We start from the raw sequence: 16074 nt of genomic DNA, 5'->3' as shown, positions 1-16074 counted from the left end.
ATGGACAGTTATCACATAGAGAGTTATGACATGGTGAGTTATCACATAGACAGTTATCATATAGTTATCACATTGAGTTATCATATAGAGATCATAGAGTGTTATTATATAGAGGAGGATGTGTTGTAAACAATGGGAATATGAGTAATGTAAAGGGAGGGGTTCTAAACACAGTTACAAGCAGGAGGGGGGGTCTGCGTGTGTGAGATGGAGGGGAAGAGAGAGCAGGCAGCAGTAGAAGCAGGTCCGACTCGAGCGCTACAGAACTAATTGGTAATAAGGTATTGTGATGCTCTCTGTCTCTTTCTCTCTCTCTGCCTTTGTCCGTGACTCAGTCTGTGTGTCTGTCTCAGCGTCAGTCCACCTGTGTGTCTTTCCATCTGCTCTCTGTCTCCCCAATCTGGTACCTTTCTTCTAATCTAATGCTCCAATGCTCTACTCCTCCTCCCTCTCCCCTCCTCTGGTACCTCGCCTTCTCTCCTCTCATTTGTGCTCAACCCTTCCTCATGTTTTCAACGCGCTCTACCTACCTCAGCAGAAAGTCTATTCTTGTTCCCTCACTTCGTCAGCATCCCCCCTCCCTCTCTTCCTCCCTCCTTTTGTCCCCCCCCCCCCCTTGGACATACAGGAACGTTTTGTCTTTTCATCTTACCTCCCTGGACTTTGTTGCTCCACTTTGTACTTTGCATGTTGCTATCTTGTTTCAGATACTTGTGGTTAATACTGAGTTTGGAAATTATGAAATGGTTTCAATTCAGTTAAAAGATATAGAATAGTACAACAAATCAAATCAAATGTTATTGGTCACATACGCGTGATTAGCAGATGCTATTGTGGGTGTAGAGAAATGCTTGCGCTTCTAGCTCCGACGTTGTAGTAATATCTAACAAGTTTTATCTAACAATTACACAACATATACCCCATACACACAAATCTAGTAAAGGAATGGAATTAAGAAAACAAAAATATACGGACAAGAATGTCAGAGCGGCATAGAAAAAGATACAGTAGGAGACAGTATATAGATATAAGATGAGTAATGCAAGATATGTAGACATTATTAAAGTGACTAAAGTGGCCAGTGATTTCAAGTCTATGTATATAGGAAGCAGCCTCTATGTGCTAGTGATGGCTATTTAACAGTCTGATGGCCTTGAGATAGAAGCTGTTTTTCAGTCTCTCGGTCCCAGCTTTGATGCACCTGTACTGACCTCGCCTTCTGGATGATAGCGAGGTGAACAGGCAGTGGCTCGGGTGGTTGTTGTCCTTGATTATCTTTTACACCTTCCTGTGACATTGGGTAGTGTAGGTGTCCTGGAGGGCAGGTAGTTTGCCCCCAGTGGTGCGTTGGGCAGACCGCACCACCTTCTGGAGAGCCCTGCGGTTGCGGGCGGAGCAGTTGCCGTACCAAGCGGTGATACAGCCCGACAGGATGCTCTCGATTGTGCATCTGTAAATGTTTGTGAAGGTTTTAGTTGACAAGCCAAATATATTCAGCCTCCTGAGGTTGAAGAGGCGCTGTTGCGCCTTCTTCGCCACACTGTCTGTGTGGGTGGTCCTTTCAGTTTGTCAGTGATGTGTACGCCAAGGAACTTGAAGCTTTCCACCTTCTCCACTGCGTTTCCCGTCGATGTGGATAGGGGGGTGCACCCTCTGCTGTTTCCTGAAGTCCACGATCATCTCCTTTGTTTTGTTGACGTTGAGTGAGAGGTTGTTTTCCAGGCACCACACTCCTCCCTGTAGGCTGTCTCGTCATCTTTGGTTATCAAGCCTACTGCTGTTGTGTCATCTGCAAACTTGATGATTGAGTTGGAGGTGTGCTTGGCCACGCAGTCATGGGTGAACAGCGAGACAGGAGAGGGCTGAGCACGCAACACACCCTTGTGGGGCCCCAGTGTTGAGAATCAGCGAAGCAGGGGTGTTGTTTACCACCTTCACCACCTGGGGGCGGCCGGTCAGGAAGTCCAGGATGCAGGTGCACAGGGCGGGGTTTAGTCCCAGGGCCTCCAGTTTAATGATGAGCTTGGAGATTGCTATGGCATGTCGTGAGAGATATTAGTATATGTATAGCTTTTATGAGCAATTCATTTTCAAACTAAAACGTGTTCTCAATCAAACAAAAATGTGGTTTCAGAAAACAGAATGTGAGTGGCTGAATGGAAATTCTGAACTGTTATTTGGGGAAAGTGGTGTTATAACACGCTGTTACTAAGAGAGGCTGTCTCACTGACTCACTGCAATGTGTACAGCTCTACCTGCTGGACAGACTATGTTACTGCTACTGCATGTCACTACCTCGTGTTTATTTTCTTTGGCCAAGAGAGTTGTTGCTGTGTGAAAGAGAAGAGGCTTTATTCTGTGAGGGTGTTAGATAGTCTACATGGAAGCCAAAAGAGTTCTACCTGTACACAAGGTCTCTCTCTCTCTCTCTCAAATTCAAGCTCCTTTATTGGTATGAAAAACATTGCGTCAATATTGGCAAAGCAATCAAATAAAACAATGAAGAATAATTATATAAAATGATAGTAAATATTAATAAAATAATTAATAAATAATATAAATAACAACAATAAAATGGTAACAGTCAATAGTAGAAATAGAAAAATTGAATAAATAATAAAAAGGCAAAACATGGAAAATTAACTAATAGCATTTCTACCTCTAATATCTCTACTACTACCATTACCACTAGTAGCATTACTATCTCTAATATCTCTACTACTACCATTACCACTAGTAGCATTACTATCTCTAATATCTCTACTACTACCATTACCACTAGTAGCATTACTATCTCTAATATCTCTACCACTACCATTACCACTAGTAGCATTTCTACCTCTAATATCTCTACTACTACCATTACCACTACTATCTCTAATATCTCTACTACTACCATTACCACTAGTAGCATTACTGTCTCTAATATCTCTACTACTACCATTACCACTACTATCTCTAATATCTCTACTACTACCATTACCACTAGTAGCATTTCTACCTCTAATATCTCTATTACGACCATTACCACTAGTAGCATTACTATCTCTAATATCTCTACTACTACCATTACCACTAGTATAATTTTACCTCTAATATCTCTACTACTACCATTACCACTAGTAACATTACTATCTCTAATATCTCTACTACTACCATTACCACTAGTAGCATTTTTACCTCTAATATCTCTACTACTACCATTACCACTAGTAGCATTTCTACCTCTAATATCTCTACTACTACCATTACCACTAGTAGCATTTCTACCTCTAATATCTCTACTACTACCATTACCACTAGTAGCATTTCTACCTCTAATATCTCTACTACTACCATTTCAGTAAATACAGTACAATGCACTGAGGATAATGAAATCCAGTTCATTCCAGTAGTAATAATAATAGTACATATAATCATGTATACAGGTACAACACTACTGCTGTTGTATTGTGGAATCTTCGGCCGATACATTTAAATAAATACAAAATAAGATGAAAAATAAAGAAAGAATGTCTAATAAATAAACAACAACATGATGATGGTTCCACTATGTATTACTGTCAGTTATATACCATGTAAATACCATGATGATGATTCCACTATGTATTACTGTCAGTTATATACAATGTAAATACTATGATGATGATTCCACTATGTATTACTGTCAGTTATATACAATGTAAATACTATGATGATGATTCCACTATGTATTACTAGTAAGTTATATACAATGTAAATACTATGATGATGGTTCCACTATGTATTACTAGTAAGTTATATACAATGTAAATACTATGATGATGATTCCACTATGTATTACTGTCAGTTATATACAATGTAAATACTATGATGATGGTTCCACTATGTATTACTGTCAGTTATATACCATGTATATACTATGATGATGGTTCCACTATGTATTACTGTCAGTTATATACCATGTATATACTATGATGATGGTTCCACTATGTATTACTGTCAGTTATATACAATGTAAATACTATAATGATGGTTCCACTATGTATTACTAGTAAGTTATATACAATGTAAATACTTCAGGGAATGAATGGTCATGGGATGGCCCTCAGGCTGTGGGAATCATATGCATATAACTATCTCTCTGAATGTCATCCCCTTCTAGGATCCTGTGTCTCTCCCAGTATTATATGACTGTATAGATGTGTTTTGTGGTTGGCGGCTAGGTCTTTTAGGTGATCTTTAAAAGCTCCGGTATTAGATACGGTGAATGTTGCAGTGATTGTTGTTAAAGGCTCATGTTTCCTCTGAGGGGAAGAAAAGGAAGTAAACGTTTTGTGACTTGTGTCTGCACTGAAGGTAGCCTACAGTAGTCTTCTGAACAACACAGTGGCTCAAGCTTTGGATAATTGTTCAAATCGGAAAATGATCTCATTCAACTAGAGTTTGAGTGTTTGACAATAAAGACTTCTCTGCAAAGCGAACCACAGGTTTTGTACTGCTAAGATTCACAGAGCGGAGAAGTGAAAATCTGAATATTCTAAGACACCAAGGTCGGGCCCCTCAGATAGCACATAAACACGACATGAGCCATGATTATTTATATTTTTTAATAACAGGATATTTGATTTAAAACTGCTACATTGATTAAACATGATTGATTATGTAGAAGTAGTGTTGGTCTCTAGCATTATATTAATGACCTTCTTCTTTTCTGCAAGAGCCGTATCTCTATCTCGTTTTCAGTGTGCTTCTTTTGCACCAGAGTGGATATGGTTAGTGGATAAAGGTCTCTTATAAGAATCCCTTCTACAGTATGTGACGTCATGCGTTTTGGTTACTGTGTTTTGCTGCATACATGTCCATGTCTCTTCTGTGCAGAACCTTTTCTTAAGGAACTCAGCCGGGGTCCCAAATGACTGTTGAAAGTTAGAAAAGTGGGATACACCAGGTGCAATTTCTATATTTGGTACTGCATCAGCCATCATCAGTTGTCCACTTGTTATGTGAGTCACTGACAATCACTTAATTATCCCGTGTCAGCTGACATGTTTTAGATTATTAGGTAAAGTAGTCTAGCCAGCTATCAAAGCCATGGAGTAATCGTCACCAAATTACTGACCGGGTACGAAGGGCATGTACCCATGAGCCCTCACCTCCAGGGGGCCCTCATTGATTTTGAGTTAGTGATATCCGGGGTCTTTGGGATGTCCCTACCCTAACCTTAACCTTAACCCCTATCCTTACCCTTACCCTAACCTTAACCTTAACCCCTATCCTTACCCTTACCTTAACCTTAACCCCTATCCTTACCCCTACCCTAACCCTAACCCTAACCCTTATCCTAACCCTAACCCTAACCCTAACCCTAACCCTATCCCTAACCCTTACCCTAACCCTAACCCTAACCCTATCCTTACCCTAACCCTAACCCTAACCTTAACCCCTATCCCTACCCTAACCCTAACCCTATCCTAACCCTTACCCTAACCTTAACCTTAATCCCTATCCTTACCCTTACCCTAACCTTAACCTTAACCCCTATCCTTACCCTTACCCTAACCTTAACCTTAATCCCTATCCTTACCCCTACCCTAACCTTAACCTTAACCCCTATCCTTACCCTTACCCTAACCTTAACCTTAACCCCTATCCTTACCCTTACCCTAACCTTAACCGTTTTACATTTAAACTTCAATGGGATGACATCAAAGTTGGAACGTCCCAAGGATCCCGTTTAGACTTTTCCATATATTTTTTTTGTCACTCTCACTCAGATATCATATGAATATTCCATAATGTGTAGAATTGTTGGAAATTCTGAAACACTGCTAAATAAATTATCCACTGCCATGGGCAGGGAACGGGGGGGGCACTAAAATGTTTTGCCCGCAAGGTGGAGGGGGGGCCCCCAAAAGTCTAGGGCGCTTCGGCTCTATGGATATCAATAATGAATGAATTATGCCTACAGGATGGCGTATAGACGGATGGCATTACTGCAAGCAGAAAGGCATGTGTAAAACACAACCATTTAGTGTATTAGTCACTCCCATCCACAACACTACTAATCATTAGTATAAGGCATTATAAAGTCTCATAGTTGCTTATTACCAGTTATAAAGCATTAACATACAATTCTAGATGATATGTTAAAACTCAGTCTATTTTGTATTGTTCCCATCCGCAGCACTATTAACCAAACTGAACTTTCTTGTTAATTCAGCTTTGTTTCTTCCTGTTGCAGAAGTATCTTTAGATCTAAGCCCCTGTGGCTCGCTTTGATATTTAAATGATATCCACACTGGTCTCTGGATCGCTGGTTCCAGCCTGGTGTGTTTAGGATGGGAGGGTGGAGGGGGGGGGGGGGACACGGAGGGAGAGGGGAAAGAAGGGGAGTGGGGGTGAAAAAGCTGTGCTCTGGATCGCTGGTTCCAGCCTGGTGTGTTTAGGATGGGAGGGTGGATGGGGGGGGGGGGGGACACGGAGGGAGAGGGGAAAGAAGGGGAGTGGGGGTGAAAAAAGCTGTGCTCTGGATCGAGACTGACAAAATGTTTTGGGAGAGGAGAAAGGGAGGGAAGGGTGGAGAGAGGCTACTGCCTGCCACTGTGCCGTTGTTATTGAGCTATATTTGGCAGTGGTGTGTGGGTGTGTATCAGTCTGGCATGGGGGGAGTCAGTCTTCCTCTCGTGTGTGTGTGGGTCAGCTGGGAATGAGAAGAGATGGGGGATTGAAGGATGGTGACGGTGAGTGTACAGCACGTTGGGTTTCAGACTGACTGAGGAGGGGCCGAGGGGCCGCTCTATTTTTACCCATGACAGGTTTAGCTGACAGTGAGCCAATACGATGAGGGAATCAATGTCTTCTACTATAGATGTGATGCTCTTCCCAGGTTTCTTTCAGAAGGTGGTGAGGTATTTAAATGGCTTAACTTGATACCTACCCTGGTTATACTGTTCATGTCTCCAAAGTTATGGCTGAGATAAGATAGTACTTTATTAATCCCCCATAGGGAAACATTATTACACCAACCAATAGAAAACACACCAATAAACACACAAGAAAACGGAACAACGGACACACCATCTATGCACCATCGCACCATCGATGCACCATCACACCATCTATGCACCATCACACCATCTATGCACCATCACACCATCTATGCACCATCACACCATCTATGCACCATCACATCATCTATGCACCATCATATCATCTATGCACCATCACATCATCTATGCACCATCACATCATCTATGCACCATCATACCATCTATGCACCATCACATCATCTATGCACCATCACATCATCTATGCACTAGAGGTCGACCGATCAGGATTTTTCAACGCTGATACCGATACCGATTATTGGAGTACCAAAAAAAGCCAATACCGATTAATCGGCCCGATTTTTATATATATATTTGTAATAATGACAATTACAACAATACTGAATGAACACTTATTTTAACTTAATATAATACACCAATAAAATCTATTTAGTCTCAAATAAATAATGAAACATGTTCAATTTGGTTTAAATAATGCAAAAACAAAGTGTTGGAGAAGAAAGTAAAAGGCCAGACAGGTCACATGGGGCCAGGGCAAGGCCAGACAGGTCACATGGGGCCAGGGCCAGGCCAGACAGGTCACATGGGGCCAGGGCAAGGCCAGACAGGTCACATGGGTCCAGGGCAAGGCCAGACAGGTCACATTGGGCCAGGGCAAGGCCAGACAGGTCACATGGGGCCAGGGCCAGGCCAGACAGGTTATCAACTCAGTGACGCAATGGGCTACTTTGAGAGCTTGGATTTGGCCTCAGTAGGTGTTTTTAGATCAAGTAGCAAGTGACTGATATCATCTTGGTTGATAATTTGAAAACATGGAGTAGCAGAATTAGCAGAATTTCTTTGTAAACCTTCTGTTCTCTCTCTCTCTCTCCCTCTCTCCCTCTCTTTAGGGTTCAGCTGATTCCTACACTAGTAGACCCTCAGATTCCGACGTGTCCCTGGAGGACGACCCAGAGGCGTCTCGGCTTGAAGCCGAGCGCCAGGCCCAACTGCAGCTGGAGAGAGCCAAGGTAGGTAACCTGGCTTCTAACCTCTAGTCAGTTGGAGAGAGCCATCGCTCCCGTGTTCGCGGAGCCTGCATTCACAGTAAACGCTGCATACAGTATCTCAGCTCAACCTGGATTTTACGTTTACGTTTAAATCGCACTACAGTGCTGATCATCAGCACTATGGATTTCATCTAGCCCTTAGTCAGGAATAAGTCTGGTTTGAAGTCGAGTGCCAGACACAACTGCAGCTGAGAGAGAGAGCCAAAGAAGGCAACCTCTCCTTCACCCGATAGTCAGGCCTAGAGAGCCAGGGTTAGTAGAGTCAGGAGTTTAGTTAGTTAATTCGCTTGAAGCCAAGCGCCAGACCCAACTGCAGATGAAGAGAGCCAAGGTAAGAGTCAGTAGTTTAGGTATACAGGAGTTTGATCAGGCCAAACTGTAGATGGAGAGAGCCATGGTAAGAGTCAGTAGTTTAGGTATACAGGAGTTTGATCAGGGAAACTGTAGATGGAGAGAGCCATGGTAAGAGTCAGTAGTTTAGGTATACAGGAGTTTGATCAGGCCAAACTGTAGATGGAGAGAGCCATGGTAAGAGTCAGTAGTTTAGGTATACAGGAGTTTGATCAGGCCAAACTGTAGATGGAGAGAGCCATGGTAAGAGTCAGTAGTTTTTGTATACAGGAGTTTAATCAGGCCAAACTGCAGATGGAGAGAGCCAAGGTAAGAGTCAGTAGTTTAGGTATACAGGAGTTTGATCAGGCCAAACTGCAGATGGAGAGAGCCATGGTAAGAGTCAGTAGTTTAGGTATACAGGAGTTTAATCAGGCCAAACTGCAGATGGAGAGAGCCAAGGTAAGAGTCAGTAGTTTAGGTATACAGGGGTTTAATCAGGCCAAACTGCAGATGGAGAGAGCCAAGGTAAGAGTCAGTAGTTTAGGTATACAGGAGTTTAATCAGGCCAAACTGCAGATGGAGAGAGCCAAGGTGAGCAACACTTCTTCAACCTCTTTTCTCCCCTGCAACTATTCCTCAGGTCGAACAGATGTGGGATCTTAATTTGAGCCAGTTTGCTACAGCAGGAAAATAATCCTGCAGCAACAGTAACTGTGAATTATTATGTGGATTATAATGAGTGTTGGACATTTTAAATGGGAAATTACTCACTTTTGAAGCCTTTTAAAACCTTAAATACATTACAAGTTTGCGCCGGACAATTCTCAGCAACAAAATAGTTATCAAATTAAGATCCAACATCTGTAAATGTGAACGTGTTCTCAGGCAATTTACCTGGTAAAATAAAGGTTGAATATAAAAATAAAGCAGTGTTTAGTCAGGTCCAGAGAGCCAAGGAGAAACCCCCATAGGATGGGATATTGTCAGGTCACTGCATCCTTTCGTAAACACTGTTTTATGTATCTCCCTGTCCTCCCCAGTTAAAACCCGTAGCATTTGCAGTGAAGACCAACGTGAGTTACTGTGGTGCTCTAGATGCGGACTGTCCTGTCCAAGGTGCTGCTATCAACTTTGAAACCAAAGACTTTCTACACATAAAAGAGGTGAGAGGAGTTCAGTAGGCGTCATTATCAACGATCACTATCACGTCATCACCATCACCACTAGAATGACATTTCTTTAGTTGTTACAGTTATCTTAAACAGTAGCTATTGTAACCCAGTCCTTACACATTCACAATATGTATGGCCATGACAACCACAGGCATTTTTATCGCGGAGGTTACTAAGAATTTGCCACATTAACCACTGCTGCCATATTGTTGAAACAGCAGTGACAACAGTTTCATTTTGACTTGACTGGAATCCATTTTTGTCTCTTTGCAGAAATACAGCAATGACTGGTGGATTGGTCGGCTGGTGAAGGAAGGGGCAGACATAACTTTCATCCCCAGCCCGGTGAAACTGGAGGCCATGCGGATCAAACAGGAACAGAAACAGGCCCAGAGGTCAGGGTTCATCGTCTCTCCCTGCTACATCCAGAGTCTCTTTCTCAGTAGTCTTTCCTCTATTCCTTGTGTCGTCTTCTACAATCCTCTCTCTGCCTCCTCAAAACTTCAACAAGGACATGTAAACGATTCCTTGAGTATCATAAGGATGCAAGGGGAGGATTCAAGGAGAGGTAAGGGACTTGTATAGTCCTTGAATCGTCGTCTTGCTCATCGGCACCATGTTGTTGTCCTACAGGAAAGCGGCGAACTCATCGTCGGGCTGGAGATCCACACCACCTAGTGCAGGTGAGTGACTGCTGTTGGGTGACTGACCACCTCCTTCTCCCTCATACCAGAATCAATTGCTTTTCATTATGTAGCAAAGCATGTTTATCCATAATCAATCAATCGCATTTATTTTGTAGAGCTCTTTTTACATCAGCAGTTGTCACAAAGTGCTTTACAGACACCCAGCCTAAAACTCAGAGCAATCAACCAAATGCACAGCATTCAGAGTTGAGGTCAACTCCATTTCCATTGAGTCAATTCCGGAAGGATGCTGAAAATCGGATTCCAACTCTGACAGTGTTGTTGCATTGTACTGGATGAATACAAAAGGGTCTGGAAGGTTGCGACAGGATATCCTGTCTTCAGACACTACACCATCTGCTCTCCATAGACTTCCATATTAGCTTTCATGCTAAATGTGTTTTCTCTTGTTTTTACAAGCCAAACAGAAGCAAAAGCAGGTATGTTTGTAATGCAGATTATTCTACTATGTATCAGAGCTAGAATTAAGAATAGCTGTGTCATAAAATACTCTCTACTTCGAACTGTTTTGCTCTTATTTGATGACACTGGTAGATTCTAATCTCAATGACTGGAGGGTTACGTTTAGGGCCCAGAGTTACCCCTAACTACATGATCTGACCAGGGCCTTACTAAAAACCTAGTAAAACTCAGGGTTCTAGTTATGCTCCAAAGTGTGTGTTGGCCCGTTCCAAGCCCAGTGTGTGTTGGCCCGTTCCAAGTCCAGTGTATGTTGGCCCATTCCAAGTCCAGTGTGTGTTGGCCCGTTCCAAGTCCAGTGTGTGTTGGCCCGTTCCAAGTCCAGTGTGTGTTGGCCCGTTCCAAGCCCAGTGTGTGTTGGCCCGTTCCAAGCCCAGTGTGTGTTGGCCCGTTCCAAGTCCAGTGTGTGTTGGCCCGTTCCAAGTCCAGTGTGTGTTGGCCCATTCCAAGCCCAGTGTGTGTTGGCCCGTTCCAAGTCCAGTGTGTGTTGGCCCGTTTCAAGTCCAGTGTGTGTTGGCCCATTCCAAGTCCAGTGTGTGTTGGCCCATTCCAAGTCCAGTGTTTGTTGGCCCGTTTCAAGCCCAGTGTGTGTTGGCCCGTTCCAAGTCCAGTGTATGTTGGCCCATTCCAAGTCCAGTGTGTGTTGGCCCATTCCAAGTCCAGTGTGTGTTGGCCCATTCCAAGTCCAGTGTGTGTTGGCCCGTTCCAAGCCCAGTGTGTGTTGGCCCGTTCCAAGCCCAGTGTGTGTTGGCCCGTTCCAAGTCCAGTGTGTGTTGGCCCGTTCCAAGTCCAGTGTGTGTTGGCCCATTCCAAGCCCAGTGTGTGTTGGCCCGTTCCAAGTCCAGTGTGTGTTGGCCCGTTTCAAGTCCAGTGTGTGTTGGCCCATTCCAAGTCCAGTGTGTGTTGGCCCATTCCAAGTCCAGTGTTTGTTGGCCCGTTTCAAGTCCAGTGTGTGTTGGCCCATTCCAAGTCCAGTGTGTGTTGGCCCATTCCAAGTCCAGTGTGTGTTGGCCCATTCCAAGCCCAGTGTGTGTTGGCCCGTTCCAAGTCCAGTGTGTGTTGGCCCGTTCCAAGTCCAGTGTGTGTTGGCCCGTTTCAAGCCCAGTGTGTGTTGGCCCATTTCAAGCCCAGTGTGTGTTGGCCCGTTCCAAGTCCAGTGTGTGTTGGCCCGTTCCAAGTCCAGTGTGTGTTGGCCCGTTTCAAGTCCAGTGTGTGTTGGCCCGTTTCAAGCCCAGTGTGTGTTGGCCCATTTCAAGCCCAGTGTGTGTCTCCCCTGCAGACAGAGCATCTCCCGCCATATGATGTTGTTCCTTCCATGAGGCCGGTGGTGTTGGTGGGGCCCTCTCTGAAAGGCTATGAGGTGAGAGGCTGGTCGATGCGCACACTCATGCACCACACCTTCCTTGACCCATTAAGCTTGGGCCAAGCCCATAGATTTTTTAGTAAATTAAATGTAACTAGGCAAGTCAGTTAAGAACAAATTCTTATTTACAATGACTGCCTACCCGGGCCAAACCCGGACGACACTGGGCCAATTGTGCGCCGCCCTATGGGTCTCCAAATCACGGCCAGATGTGATACAGCCTGGATTCGAACCAGGGTGTCTGTAGTGACACCTCAAGCACTGAGATGCAGTGCCTTAGACCACCGCGCCACTCGGGAGCCAAAATGACACTACATTATGGTACAGTAAGATAATGTACTGCCCACTCACAATCCCAGCCTGATGTACATGCACAATATATAGAGTAGATGATGTGTAGGTTATGTCAGGAATGGGATATAAGATGATACTGTCATCAATGTGACTGTATTGAGCTTCTTAGCCCTACAAACAAATCTGCACAACAATAAGGCTTATAATTTAATCAAATTTCTCCATGCTTCAACATTTTCTCTCTCTCTCTCCTGTGTGGATGCAGACTGAGAGACAAGCAGTTTGTTTTGTGTGTCTATGAAATATTTATGCATTTCTCTGGTGAAATGTGTTTTGTGGATGCTCCAGAGGCATACATCAGCCTCTCTCTGACTCTCTCACTCTCTCACTCTCACTCTCTCCCAGAGACAGCAGAAGCAGGAGGAGTGCTTGGCTGTATCCCCTATTTCACAAGACATTCATTTTCCATCTCTTTCTAAGCTCCACTGCCACAGCCATTCAGACTAACATCTCTCTCTAAGCTCCACAGACTGTCAGACTAACATCTCTCTTTAAGCTCCACAGACTGTCAGACTAACATCTCTCTCTAAGCTCCACAGACTGTCAGACTAACATCTCTCTTTAAGCTCCACAGACTGTCAGACTAACATCTCTCTCTAAGCTCCACAGACTGTCAGACTAACATCTCTCTCTAAGCTCCACAGCCTGTCAGACTAACATCTCTCTCTAAGCTCCACAGACTGTCAGACTAACATCTCTCTCTAAGCTCCACAGCCTGTCAGACTAACATCTCTCTCTAAGCTCCACAGCCATTCAGACTAACATCTCTCTCTAAGATCCACAGCCTGTCAGACTAACATCTCTCTCTAAGCTCCACAGCCTGTCAGACTAACATCTCTCTCTAAGCTCCACAGACTGTCAGACTAACATCTCTCTCTAAGCTCCACAGACTGTCAGACTAACATCTCTCTCTAAGCTCCACAGACTGTCAGACTAACATCTCTCTCTAAGCTCCACAGCCATTCAGACTAACATCTCTCTCTAAGCTCCACAGACTGTCAGACTAACATCTCTCTCTAAGATCCACAGACTGTCAGACTAACATCTCTCTCTAAGCTCCACAGCCTGTCAGACTAACATCTCTCTCTATGCTCCACAGCCATTCAGACTAACATCTCTCTCTAAGCCCCACAGCCATTCAGACTAACATCTCTCTCTAAGCTCCACAGCCTGTCAGACTAACATCTCTCTCTAAGCTCCACAGCCTGTCAGACTAACATCTCTCTCTACGCTCCACAGCCATTCAGACTAACATCTCTCTCTAAGCTCCACAGCCTGTCAGACTAACATCTCTCTCTAAGCTCCACAGCCTGTCAGACTAACATCTCTCTCCAAGCTCCACAGCCTGTCAGACTAACATCTCTCTCTAAGCTCCACAGCCTGTCAGACTAACATCTCTCTCCAAGCTCCACAGCCTGTCAGACTAACATCTCTCTCTACGCTCCACAGCCTGTCAGACTAACATCTCTCTCTAAGCTCCACAGACTGTCAGACTAACATCTCTCTCTAAGCTCCACAGACTGTCAGACTAACATCTCTCTCCAAGCTCCACAGCCTGTCAGACTAACATCTCTCTCTAAGCTCCACAGCCTGTCAGACTAACATCTCTCTCTAAGCTCCACAGCCTGTCAGACTAACATCTCTCTCTAAGCTCCACAGCCGGTCAGACTAACATCTCTCTCTAAGCTCCACAGACTGTCAGACTAACATCTCTCTCTAAGCTCCACAGCCTGTCAGACTAACATCTCTCTCTAAACTCCACAGCCTGTCAGACTAACATCTCTCTCTACGCTCCACAGCCTGTCAGACTAACATCTCTCTCTAAGCTCCACAGACTGTCAGACTAACATCTCTCTCTAAGCTCCACAGACTGTCAGACTAACATCTCTCTCTAAGCTCCACAGCCTGTCAGACTAACATCTCTCTCTAAGCTCCACAGCCGGTCAGACTAACATCTCTCTCTAAGCTCCACAGACTGTCAGACTAACATCTCTCTCTAAGCTCCACAGCCTGTCAGACTAACATCTCTCTCTAAGCTCCACAGCCATTCAGACTAACATCTCTCTCTAAGCTCCACAGCCTGTCAGACTAACATCTCTCTCTAAGCTCCACAGCCTGTCAGACTAACATCTCTCTAAGCTCCACAGCCATTCAGACTAACATGTCTGCAGATGAAAAGGAAAGAACACTCAGATCCATGTTTTCTACTTCCTAATGGTCACAAAAACAGGCCACACACGAAGTTCTGTCCTTATTTAATACACCATACAGATTTGTGTTCCTTCACTTTCTAAGTATTTCAGAGAGGGAGGAAGCAAGGGAGACAGGTGGAGACAGGGAGAGGAGAAGCTAGAGAGAGAGGGGGGGGGGGGGGCAGGGTGACAGGGAGAGGGGGAACCATTGAGAGAGAGAGAGAGAGAGAGAGAGACACAGAGAGACGGAGAGACAGAGAGACAGAGAGAGAGAGAGACAGAGAGAGAGACAGAGAGAGAGAGAGAGAGAGAAAGAGAGAGAGAGAGAGAGAGAGAGAGAGGGAGAGAGAGAGAGAGAGAGAGAGAGAGAGAGAGAGAGAGAAAGAGAGAGAGAGAGAGAGAGAGACACAGAGAGACGGAGAGACAGAGAGACAGAGAGAGAGACAGAGAGAGAGACAGAGAGAGAGAGAAAGAGAGAGAGAGAGAGAGAGAGAGAGAGAGAGAGAGAGAGAGAGAGAGAGAGAGAGAGAGAGAGAGAGAGAGAGAGAGAGAGAGAGAGAGAGAGAGAAAGATTCATATTCAGGGGTCAGTGTTCTCTCTGTTCCTAACCAATCATCACACTCCCCTCTGTCTCCCAGGTAACAGACATGATGCAGAAGGCCCTGTTTGACTTCCTGAAACACAGGTTTGATGGAAGGTGGGTACAGCCAGAACCACTATGGAATAAGTGTTACAACTGTTTTGTAAAAATCCTTTATGATTTTAAATGCAGTGTATCCGCTTGTCTGGCTGGAATCGTGTTCTTATATTGTCCAAAAAATTGAATCCATCCATCCATCTATCTAACTATCTATGTTTTTAGAATCTCTATCACGCGGGTGACTGCTGATCTGTCATTGGCCAAAAGGTCTGTATTGAACAAGAAGGCTATCATGGAGAGGTCCAACACACGCTCCAGTCTTGGTAAGTACAGGAGGACTTGTCCTGCAGCCCTCATCATCTTTAATGTAGACACTTGTTTGTTTTTAATCTTCATTTAGGGTGTGTAATAACCCTCTGTCAGTCCTGAGTACATGGTTTAGACTGCTATGTTGATAGATGTACTACAGATGTAGAATCTTAAACTTGTAGTGTATTTGAGATTTAAAATGGCTTCTGAAGTTTGTAATTTCCACTTTGATATTTCAGGCTTGATTTTTCCTTATGAAAAATTCATCAACCCCTAGAAAAATGGCCATAAATTATAATCCACATAATAATTCACATTTCCTGTTGCTTTAGGATTATTTTCCTGCTGTAGCAAACTGTCTCGAATTAAGTTCCAACATCTGTATATCACTCAGGACAGATCACACTTTCTCTGTACTCAGCCCTCTCTCTCTCTCTGTCTCTCTGT

The 16074-nt window shown here is 44.1% G+C and overlaps 1 protein-coding gene across 3 annotated transcripts in view; it reads left to right on the top strand.

Annotated features, from left to right (window-relative positions):
- Positions 1–16074, top strand: part of LOC129829631 (voltage-dependent L-type calcium channel subunit beta-4-like) — a 52245-nt gene that overhangs the window by 23586 nt on the left and 12585 nt on the right. For 2 of the 3 annotated variants that reach the window (XM_055891440.1, XM_055891439.1), the window contains exons 1-3: positions 10292–12129; positions 15317–15375; positions 15541–15641. In XM_055891440.1, coding sequence (XP_055747415.1) covers positions 10954–12129; positions 15317–15375; positions 15541–15641 — 1336 coding nt within the window. In that variant the 5' untranslated portion in view covers positions 10292–10953. The other variant, XM_055891441.1, reaches the window with a different exon arrangement.

The sequence above is a fragment of the Salvelinus fontinalis genome, chromosome 31 (genome assembly GCF_029448725.1).
Source record: "Salvelinus fontinalis isolate EN_2023a chromosome 31, ASM2944872v1, whole genome shotgun sequence".
Taxonomy (NCBI): domain Eukaryota; kingdom Metazoa; phylum Chordata; class Actinopteri; order Salmoniformes; family Salmonidae; genus Salvelinus; species Salvelinus fontinalis.
Note: the sequence above shows the minus strand (reverse complement) of the source record. Positions and strands in the feature narration are given on the sequence as shown.